The sequence below is a fragment of the Ixodes scapularis genome, unplaced genomic scaffold (assembly GCF_016920785.2).
Source record: "Ixodes scapularis isolate PalLabHiFi unplaced genomic scaffold, ASM1692078v2 PGA_scaffold3__209_contigs__length_174095766, whole genome shotgun sequence".
NCBI lineage: Eukaryota > Metazoa > Arthropoda > Arachnida > Ixodida > Ixodidae > Ixodes > Ixodes scapularis.
Genome location: NW_024609868.1, coordinates 22,393,622 through 22,405,601, shown reverse-complemented (window position 1 = coordinate 22,405,601; position 11,980 = coordinate 22,393,622). Strand labels below are relative to the sequence as shown.

Genomic DNA, 11,980 nt, shown 5'->3' with positions numbered 1-11,980 from the left:
CCAGTGGGCGGTTCCAATGGGCTTACACCACAGGCGACATCTTAATATATACAAAGAAGCGGCAAAACATGACCTGTAAGTTCTGTACCTAGTTCATTTCAAGATTACTTTGCAGGACACCCCCAGAAATGCACATTGTATAGAACGAAATAAAGTTGAGAAGCACACAAACAACTTTGACTCGGCGCAGCAAAGTGAAAACACCTAACCTTCCGGCTACTTTGTTTCTCCACTTTTCTGTTGCTCTCTTTCTCGTTCTCTCTCTCTGGGGATCACCGATGTCGACGCTTACGGTTTACCCCATTCTGCCCCCATCTTTACTGCCCTGGCTCACGAGCATCGTTCTTGCGTGAAACAACAATGACAGCCCAATTAAGGAGCGCGTAACTCGCCACTGCAGCACCACAAAAGATACTTCCATAATTCTTTAACTTTACCAAGTGTTTTATTTGCATAGTGATCTACCGAAGAAAAACCTACAATTCTGGAATCCGTAAAGGAACTAAAATGAACCACAAAATACGTTGGACATGTGTTTTACTCTGGACAAGTAATACCTTTTAATCACTCTTTAGTATGTTCTGTTTACAAGATCAAAACGCGGCGCACCTGTACGGGCGACGTCATATAGTGACTTTTTCTTGAATCCGTAGTGATCCATGTCAAGTGTGCATAACCTACTCTGGATATTCACCCATTTTCACCGTCTCACTTTACTGTAGCTGTCACTGCCCTCCCAAGCATTGCGGTGGCCATTTAACCAAATTTGTAGACCATGCTTTCAGAAGCATGGTCCACAAATCAGATGGACAGCCACTACTAGAGATGTCACAAACCTTCCAAGGTTCGAGCTTTCAATGTTTCTGAAAGTTCTAGTCTGACAGTTTCAAATTTCTTTAAAAAACCCAAGAAAAAAAATCAAAAACAGCCTGGATGGAAAAAGGATGTCATAAAACAAATTTAAAACGAAAAAAAAAAAAAAAAATATATATATATATATATATATATATATATCAGTGTGTCGAACCGAAAAAAATATGGGTTCGGTTACGGTTCAGGTAAATTAATTTTGTTCCGGTTCAGTTCCGGTTCGATTAATTCGATCCGCAAACCGGTTCGGGCCGCTGAACCGGTTCGCGAACCGGTTTGGAAATGATAAATGACAAATTGCAACATCAAAATAAATTACAAACAAAACGTCTGAAATCAGCACATACGAAACGGGATACATCGTAGTGTAAGGCTCAGGGATTTCTACCAGGAATGGTTTCTTTATGTGGACTCAAAGGTTACCTCACCGACGTTTACGCATTCGGACTTCATCTAATTGGGTCCGACGCAGTAGCTGTAAAATCCGCGACCTCCATAGAAACCCACTTACAAGTAGAACTCGCTAACTATCCCGCCACCTCGGCGTGTAAGCAATTGAAGGAACAGTGGGGAGAAAATACAGCTTTCTTTATTTGAACTTGCCTTCGGTAACTCAAATTAGACCCTTACAGAAGTTTTCATTAAACAAGATACGGAATATCAAAAACACTTCACCGAACGCAACGCCAGAAGGACGTAATAGGATAAATATTAAAATATAAGAGTTCGCTGTCTCACAAATATGTTAGCTTCTAAGTGCCTATACGAAACCGGATGCATTATTATCAAACTCCACAGCCTTTTCTTTTCTCATTCCGATAAAAGCAAGCTTCAGGAACTCGCGCGTTCTAGAAACGTGTTATGAAATGAGCACACAGCAGCATTTAGGATTTACGAGATTGTAGGAAAATGAAATCCCGTGACGCGATTTTTTTTTTTTTTTTTTGCACAGCTTTCTAATTCTTTTTCTTCCGTGCAAGCCGCGACCAGCGCAATACTGGTTCCTATGTCAAGATTCATGGATGCAGCGTTTATATTCCTAAGACTGAGTGGAGAAGAAAAATATGTAAGCGAGGGTGTGTGTCAGTTGACAGCACTTAAAAAACAAATGGCATTGATAGCACATTCATTGTCAACAACGTGTGGCCGAACCGTTTTGACATGAGCCGGTAACCGTTATTTTTTTTCCGGTTCAGTTCCGGTTCGGGTTCATCGCGATAACAATATAATGGTTCGGGTTCGGGTTCAGTTCCGGAAAAAATACTGGTTCGGTTCCGGTTCGACACCCTGATATATATATAGTGATGTTTTGTTAATATGGACATCTCGGGTCCTGTAAAAAACCGTCCATAATGTGAGTTGTCCATAATGACGAGACAAAAATGCATGTATTTTCCCAGTGTGACCCCGAAAGTGGTGTCCATATAGTGGGGTATCCACATTAATGGAGTCCATATTAACGAGACCTGACTGTGTATATATATATTTAAAGCTATATTTACAGTGTGAACCAAATTTGTAGTTTCTGCCCACAGGAGCCAGCGAAAAAGTGGCTGCTATAGTAACGAGTGCTTGCACTCTTTCGAGAGCTACCTATGGGCTCTAGAAACTGCTATTAACCTTCGTATTAAGTGCCACAAAAAAAAAGAAAAAGAAACTAAGATTAAAAGTAACTTTTAGAGCTCATACGAAGAGTGCTAGCACCACGTGACAGAACTGTGCACCAATCAGAAATTGACGGCGGTGGCACTGATTTCCTTCGGCGTAATTTGCAGCGGCAGGCGGCGCACAGGTCTACCACGTGACTAGTAGCGGCTCCCTTAATTCTTTTTCGTTGTAAATTTATTTAAACGAGATCTTTTTGTCACCAGACTGTTTAAGTACGTTTTTTCCCCTTTGCATACTTTTTTCTTTTTTTTTTTAAGTTTTAAGGTAGAAAAATCTGAATATTTCTAATTTCTGCCCAAGTTCGCAAAGTTCCAAGTTTTCTAATCTCGCATTCACATCTTTGTTTTACCGACATTTCCCACCTTAAATAATTGTATATATATATTTAAAGGCAACAGTATTTTCGTTAATTTTGAAGCTGACACATGAGCTATGTCAAGATTCAATGCCAAGTTAATGCCACGCATATGCGTAGCACTCCCTCCCTCCTCTCTCCCCCCCCCCCCCCCCTCTTTAAATGGATGGTGAACCGAAATTTGTATTTCGAAAAAACAATGCTGGAAGTGTAGGCGGTACGCTACAATGCCTACAACACTACCAGTAAGACGATATCTCAAATAGACAGCCGTATTTGTGGAAAAAGAAGTCGAGATTGAACCAGGTCGACGAGGCGCGTGACGTCAAGATACCTAGTCTCCTCCTGTCTTCGCTTCGCTCCCTCAAGGCCGCAAAGCGGAGAAGACGCAAGGCCGTTCCCTCTCCTTCTCGGAGAAACATAACGTCAACGTTCCTGCCAAATGCACCTCTTTTTTTTTTTTTTAAATATGGTCATCCGTTCGAGATATTGCTGTACGAGTGATGTTTTGGTGTTTGTAGCATCCCGTTGCACGCTTTTGCCGCGGGTTTTGGGGAATCCAGATTTCGGTTCAGCATCCCTTTAAAAGCAGGCACCTCCCTCTCCTAGAAAAGCTTGTACAAAGTTGCTGTAAACTTACAGCCATTGCAAACAGTTCATTTGATGTAAGTAGGTTCTGGCTGCAGTATATTTTTTGGATAAATTCAATTCACCTCTGAACCACCTTCAATGTTTCGAAGTCAGACTTTCGAACTTTGCAGGTTGAAAGCTTGAAAATTGTCAGATTTCTCGACATCTTGAACACCCAGTGTTCAACTTGAGCGGGGAAAAAAGTGGACAAAAAGTGGGTTGTCAACTTTTTGCTTCCAAGTCTCTAGCGCTCAAGATGTTGAAAGTCCCCCAGCTCACCTGCATGCTCTCCGTTACTTTCGATTTCTCAATGCAGTGAGTTTGTAAACTTCACAATTTTTAAATATAATAGGTATGAAAGTTCGAAGATCATAAAATTTAACTTTCAACTTTCAAACCCCTTGGTTCAATCTTTGATCCTCAGGTTTTAATAAAGTTTGTGACATCTCTAAAGCTTGTATTTATTGTTTGCTTATAATTAGGGTTTCGTGTTTCCAAATCCAAAGCATTCTTTGCCTGTAAAATTTTTGTCAATTCAAATTTATCCAATACCTTCAAAAGTTCAAATCACAATTAAAAAAAAAAAGTATTTTATATGAAAAAAAGTGTTCAAAGCACAGGCTCATTGGTTCAAAATTTTCTATCAAATCTTAGATCACCAACAAAAAAGAGAGTGTACCGCTTATCTCAACAAGGTTTGGTCAGGACCAACGAGTCATTCTACTTGTGAGTCCCAATAAAAGCCACTGTTTGGGTTTCCAATTTAGACCATACGATTCTTGCTTTTTTGGGGCAAAGAGGTTTGTGTTTTTATAACAGTGAAAGCTACGAATGCTTAGATTTTATGAGAGTTTAGGGCAGTTAAAATGCCTCACCACTTCCCCGGGTTCGTGTAACCGTAGGGTGGGGTAGTGGAATGGTATCGGAAGAAAACTAGTTTCTCACCAACTACGTCAGCGGGTTCACGGACTTTTTTGAGGTATCGACGTGAGACAATTAGTATTACCATTGTCAAGGGTGCCAACGCCAAATCAAGCTTAAGAAATATCATTTGACACCGAAGAGCTGTTTTACAAATTTAGCCCGGAATCTTGCAAAATTGAAAAAAAGATGAAATCAAACCTTAATTTTAAAGAACTGATAATCAAAGAGAAATAAAATCTGATAACCTCCGAATTTCTGAACAAAACTAAACTCCGAGAAACACCCTCCAAATTTCCTGCAAAATTAAACTCCGAAAATGTGGAACCCTACTAATAATAGAAAAATTAATTCTGAAAAATTATACCATTAGAGATTTTGTACAAGCATACTTCCGGTACAAATTCTAAAATAAAGCCATTTCTTTTTTTTTCATTCACCTGTACCCAGCTCTTACATCTTCCTTTTAGCCAGCAGATATTTTGTGAAGAGTAAATTCAATGCCAGAGTACAGAGCCTGTAAACATGCAATAAAACAGTAATTGCCCATGGCAGGTTTTTGACAAACAAAACCTCAGATTGATTGGAAGGCAATGACATATTTATGTAGCATCGATTTAAATGTATTCCAGTAACAGCGCTCGAAAAAATAATGAAATAAATAAATAAACGAAAGTTTAGGGCACTATTGTTCACAGAGACCTGTTTCGGACATTCTTACAAAATTTAGAATACAAGTACTCCACATTGTTTAAGGACTTGTCTCACTAGTTTATACATAGGTTACACTTCGAAAGTATTAGGGGTCAGTCACTAATAGTTTGGGATTAACTGTGAATCGAGAGTGACACCAATCTAGCAAGCTTGTCAGCCAATCTTGCCAGCCGCCCCCCACAAATATTCATCCCGAGGGATAAAAGGAGCCGGGGTTCAGCCAGTGCTTCACGGCTCTCTTTGTGTCGCACTTTAGCCTACCCGGCGATCCAAGGGAGAGACCAGACCGGGAAATAAAAAGTGCCAGACCCACAAGGATGGAGGAAGGTGCACTCACCATTTCGTTATGGCTACTATCGTCCTGGGTGCCTCCCATGCTGCGAAAGAACAGAAATACGAAACCTTCAGCATCCCCGACGCAACATCGAATGTCGAAATAAATCCGCACAAAAATAATTCTAACAGAAAGTTAGAGAAACAAAAAATAAGAATATGAGCCACGTTAAAACTTATTTGTACATTTTTGTGAGCTAGTTTCGAATTTCTTTCGGTTCCTAAAAAGTTACAGGTCAAGTTTTCAGCTCGGTGAAATGTGTGCCCGTGCAGCACGTTTTTAGGCGGTGAAGTTGCGGCACGCCAACTGGTACGAGTGCAACGGGAGTGACCTTGCATCTGCACTGGAAGGCGGTTCTCCAGCCACAAAGACAGTGTCCGTTGTGTCGCGTGTCGAATAGTTCGCTCACCTCTAAGCCGACAGGACGGTGGGAGCTACGTACGTGCTGGACCAATCAACGTTACTTCCTCTCTGCACGTGGGCCTGACGAGCAACATATGACCAATTTAACGAGCACACAGCTTCCACCACCCTCAACTTAGTAATGAAAGGAGCATAGGTCATATGACCAATTTAACGAGCACATAGCTTCCACCGCCCCTAACTTAGTAATGAAAGGAGCATAGGTCGTGCGCATTGTGACAGTCCACTCGTTTCTATTATTTCACACGTGAAATTCTAATTTCCCGAAGTCTCGAATCTAAAAAAAAAAAAGATCTTATCCCCATTCCATAGCCGGAGACAGCCAACTTCCAAGCCTCCCCTTCCTGCTTCAAAAAATGTCATCTGTAGGCCAAACAGGGGAGCCAATCTAAAAGGTTTCATACTCAAACACCACACGACCAACCCCCCCCACCACCCACAACCCTCGAGTCGGACCAACAGTCGAAACGCAAAAGTCAGGCGATGGGTGGTAACGTAGCGTCTGCCTACCGAGGGTTCTAAGTCCCACTCCGGACATTGCCCAGAGCATCGTCCTTATGGGGAGGCAACCTTGCGACACGGGGCACAACCTACAGGCGATGGGAGAGGAGACGAAAGAGGGGGGGGAAAAAACAAAAAGGCGGGAGCACCACCTGTCGTCACTCGTCCAACACAAAGCGACAGCGCAACGTTCTGCAATGGGAAGTGGCATCACATATTTAGGCAACTGCTCTCACACTCCCTCCATGTCCCAACATTCCCACACCCTCAAAGAAATCCTTTCCCAATTGCATGGAAGTTCCTGCAATGAACCAAGAACAGAGGCAGTTCTGGTCACGAGAATGTTAGTTAAACGACATATAATTGATGACGATACTCAAATTCATCTCCACTATTCATCACGTCGGAGCATCGAAACTGGTCTCCTAAAGCATGTCTAGTTCCAAAGTTGGAAAACTGTGTAGGAGGAGATAGGACCAATGATGCCCAAAACTGCTAAGTAAGCGCGGAAGTCTACGAATATCGTGCAGCATTTAAAAAGTTTCCTAGTAACCACCAAATTCACGCAAGGAGAGCGGGGCTAGAGTTAATGAATGCCAAGTACAGAAATCCCAAGAATCCCCACTTAGTACAGCAATCATGCATCCAAATTAATCCACCGAACGAAGCATCCCCACACAAGATTGCATGCGCTTCAAACTACGCCGACAAGCAACCCTTTGAAAGTAAATTCTGTTAAACTAAAAAGGAATTATGTCTCACGATGAAACAGAAAAAAAGGTAGCATAGCACAGGACCCTATGCTACCTCCCCACAACTGCTTCAGCTTAACTAGAATGGCCGGCCTCAATAGGACCGCAAGCAGCCAATCAGCGAGCTCTATATCACTTCCCAACATGTTTTACGAAGTATGGTACAAGAGTCTGTGGTGGCTCTAGTGTACATTACACCCATAAAACAGATGCACTTTTTTTATGGCTGAAAGTCTACAGGTGGTTCCACGTTGTACAACTATGTGCATACACTGTGTACAACCATGCACCTGGTTCTGTCTTGTACCGACTAATGGATACAAACTTTGAAATGCTAATAAAATCCTCCCAGCATGTGTAATACTCATCATTAAGCTAATTTAAAGGATACCACGGCCCTTCTTATATCAACCAAATGAAAAAAACAAGGCAGGCAAAACTGCATCAGCATTACCTGCACTTACATGCACTCCAAAAGTCAACACTACTTTAAAGTTGGAATCAAAATGTTAATATCCAAGGAAAACGTTTAAGCAAAATGCAAGCAGCCCAGAACTATCACATGCCCTTTCCAGCATGCAATATCAAACACATGATTCATTTCCTCAGAGGCAAAAATAGATATTAAAAGCAACATTTTTTGGACTTTGCAAATATTTTAGACAAGAAGCTAAGTAATGCACACAAATAAAAATGCTTACATGCAGCAACATCTTCAGCCCAAATTAAGTTTCAAAAATGTGCATAAAAAAAAAAAAAACAGTCAAGGGTAATGCACTTGCATCAGACCAATGAGGCAAAATCAACAAGAAGGGAAGGAATAATTTACCATCGCACCACGGTTGTTTTAGAGAAAGCTTGCATCAGCTACTAACGTCAAACAGACCGAATAAATTTGACCAGTCATTGCAGGAACGCTTGCCAACCTGAGGAGGGGAAAAGAAATTACAGGTTCAGATTTTTAGTTCGCCGCGCCTTCCCATCGCCTTTCTTTGGAGAAAAAGCTCCAAATACCCAAGAAAATTCAAACAAAAGAAATCAAATCACTTATCATGCAGCACTCGATGCAAGTGTGCGCCGAGCACACTTGCATCAAGATAGGGCACAAAAATTCATCTCTTCAGCATTCATATCAAAGGCAGCGCAAATCCCCCTTGCAATAATATAAAAGCTAAACCCAGCACCGAGTATACAGTAAAACGGTCTGTCACGCTTTTGAAAAGGAGCATATGAGCATCTTGAGCTTCAAGAAGTCAGTAGCCTGGGACAATTGATATGCAGAAATAACGAGATCGACCCATATATTCTGTGTCAAGCATGCGCAACATCCTCCTCCAAGCACAACAGCCACAATAAAGACAAGCTTTTGTTACAGCAGCTATGGCCTGCTCCCCACGCCAGCATTTGTATGACCATTCCATACCAAAGATCCATTTCAGAAGCTGCAACGAGCAACTCATCCTTGACCACCACAAACATCCTTGTGGCATCCAACAAATGCGAGATAATTTCCTATTCAAAAAGTATTGACTAGATTGTTTTAATAACACTAAAAATAGTGAAGTGGGTAATTTGACCCAAACCACCTCCAGGCTGAAACTGCCTCAATGGTGCAAAACACAGGTTAGCCACTCAACAAGGACGTTCTACAGTCAAGGATGCTGAAGCTCTGATGCCGTGGCAACGACCTCGAAAATACATACTGAATTTTTCTCAAGCGAATGGTGGTAAGAACTGTGACCCAGCAAGTAAATTCCCCCTTCACAGCTAAAACAAAGCCTTCAATCAACAGCTCTGGTTCCGTGTAACTTGGCAAAAGGTGAAAGCTATCCCCCCCCCACCAATCCCGTCTGAGCGAGGCATCATACAGCATGCCATTGGAGTCTGGCTGAGCGTGCATGTTCAAAGCTCGTGAGACGCTCTTGAAAGTAGAAAGCTCATGCCGGAGGCAAGAAAACTCAAGGACATCCCTGCAACTCCGACCCTGTCGATGCCTATAGTAGCTGCTGTCCCAATTATCTGAGGCTGCCATATTTTGGGCATGCACGTTGAGCATGTACTGGTCACAGGGGCTACGTCACAGGCACCGCTGTCCAATGTAAAGTATAACAGCCTTTTTAGCACTCGAGATAGTCCTTGACAAAAAGTTTACCAGCGGGTGTTTCTAAAATTTATTTTTGTTTATCTGAAAATTTGGAGCCTCAAGTACAACATGCAAGGACTTGGCCCTAAAAGAGATACTGTGTACGAGCACAGGCAACGTGAAGCAGTAGCGCAAAGATTACGTGCCTATGGGTCCCTGCATCATCGTGCACTCCTAGCATTAACATGGCACTGGCTTTGAGCAGAGCATCGCTTGGCATCCCTATAATTATCAGCACTTGAAGCTTAACCGCAAAATGCACGTGTGAATCGGCATAAAGTTTGAGAAACAAGTCAACCCCAATTTTTTTAGGCGGAACCCCGTAACCTCAAGCGCATTCCCTGCCATGTGCGTGTGTTTTGCTACACAGCATATTCAGGTGGCATGCTTGTGATCCTGGCACTCCAAGTTTGCACTTGAAGAGAAATGCTGTAACAAAACAATGCACCTGCAAGTTGCAGGACTCCTGCAGCATCCCTGGCCACTAAATTCACCAGTGTTTATAACTAACCTTTCTATGTTTTGAATCAGTTTACAAATAGGTACATTGGGAAAATAAAATGTAAAAAACTTCACTTCTAACCAAATTTGGTGAAATTTTTGAACCAACTTGTAAACTTAACAAATGCTACACTTAAAAAAAAAAATTCAGACATAGCCAAACCGCTCAAGGACGTTCAACTGTTTCAAGTTTAGCGAAACTTGAATGCGAATTACAGATAATAAACTCTCCAATAAAATGTTCAGTTCGGCGGTTCATGACTGGATAGAAGCACCGACACGACAGGGACAAAGTGAAGAAGGTAACGACAACACGGAGCACACTCGCAGCTGAAGGTTTATTAGAAAACACACCAAATTAAACACTTTAATAAAACAGTGTCACCTACAGCTACCTCACTTCTCTGGGAAAATAACATTTCCTTATCTTGTTTTGATGACAAATTGAATTTCCCTAGTTGTTTTTTCATTGTGTTGTTCCAGGATGGTTGTGTTTGAAAATAAGGGTGTGCACGGACATCAATCGCAATGCACTAACAGACGCCCAGACAGCATCTGTTTGATAGCTGCTGCAAGCTCTCTTATGCTGCCATTTACGCAGCGGCCTGTTTAGCCTACGTAGGTGCGCCCGCAGGATAATGGAATGCCGTAGACGACGGAGGTTGTACATGCCAAGAACATATTTTAGTTTTTTTTTTTTTTGCATTCATCACTTCCCTGGAGCATTGACCCTTTCAGTTGTGTGTGCGCTCCATGTTATTGTTACCTTCTCTCAGTCCCTCTCCTGTCAGTGCTTATATCCAGTCAGAAACTATTTAGTTAACCTTTCTCCAATTGTTATAAGCTGCTGTAGCCATTGCAACAGAGGGATGAATACAGCAAGTAAAAGAGAAGTTTTTATGCACGTGTTTGACCTTAAATGGGAACAATGCATGGCACAGTTAGCACAAACATGACATGGAAACTTTTTAGACCTTAACTAATACCCCTGTTAGACGGCGTTCTAGAAGTCCTTTTCACTACACTGCTTTATAAAATCGGCCAATCAGCTCGCGATATTGAGTGCATACGTGCCCTACGGCGCGAGCTGGTTTGCCGATTTTATAAAAGAGCTTGGTCTAAGGGCCTTTAAAATGCCCGTCTGACAGGGGTATAAGACCAGGTTTGAGGAGCACTGAATTGAAAAGCAGCCAACAACTGCCTATTCATGCTAACTGTGTCGCGCCCCACACAAACAGATACCAGTGTGTGCTCAATATTTTCAATGATGCTCCCACTACACAATGACTACATGGTCATTCCAAAGTTTACTCCCATGGCCTTCATCGCACGGTCACACTAGAATGAAACAGTATTCACATGGTGAGTCATACAGTCGCAGACTTTTTGCCAAATCGGCTCACCTCCTGAGCAGGTGAACGCACTTCTCTAACACAAGCAACCAAAGCCGTACAATGACCTGCCCGAGAGGAGGTCGTGGGCACTCTTATCAGTTATCCTTGGCAGTGAGCTTTGAGAAGGCCACACAACTATTATTGCCCCAGCCGAAGCCCAGACACCTCTACGTCGTGCACAAGATATTTATATTAGACAACAAACCAACCGTAGTCAGGATTAAAGATTCCCAACGTTGCCTGCCCACCTCAACGTCAAAAGTTACATAAAATCCTCAATCAACTGAACTACAAATACTCTATGGGGACGTGCTGTGTGAATCCCTCCAGGCTTTTCTTTTAATTTTAGGAACAGCTGTATGTGTTTCTCTGGTAGGTAGTTTGAAATTAGAAAAGTTCTCTCACCGAGTCTACCACTTGCAGGTAAAATCATATGCTGTTTATCAGCATCCACAGCTTTTAAAACTAAAAGCTCAGATTAACATTCAGCCAAAGAAAGCAAGAGGCCACATAGCCATGAGGCAATGGAAGTCAAATTCTGAGGTTTTATGTGCCGCACCAACAAGGGGCATCTGGCATACCGCAGCAGAGGATGGAGGATTGATTTCGGAGGACTAAGGATTAATTTCAACTGCCTGGGGGATCTTTTGATGTGCAACCGAAGTCTTGGCTGCACAGCGTCGTGTCTGCCGTAAGCCTCTAACAAATTACGGGTACCTCGGCCGGGATTTGCCTCGGAGCTACCGGGCAACACCGTGAGGCAACAAATGGTCA

At 42.3% G+C, this 11,980-nt stretch overlaps 1 protein-coding gene across 3 annotated transcripts in view; it reads right to left on the bottom strand.

Annotated features, from left to right (window-relative positions):
- LOC115310104 (bromodomain-containing protein 3) overlaps positions 1–11,980 on the bottom strand; it is a 73,829-nt gene that overhangs the window by 47,918 nt on the left and 13,931 nt on the right. For all 3 annotated transcript variants that reach the window (XM_042292335.1, XM_042292337.1, XM_042292338.1), the window contains exon 3: positions 5,496–5,535. In XM_042292335.1, the coding sequence (XP_042148269.1) occupies positions 5,496–5,535 (40 nt within the window). The remainder of the gene's footprint in view (positions 1–5,495; positions 5,536–11,980) is intronic.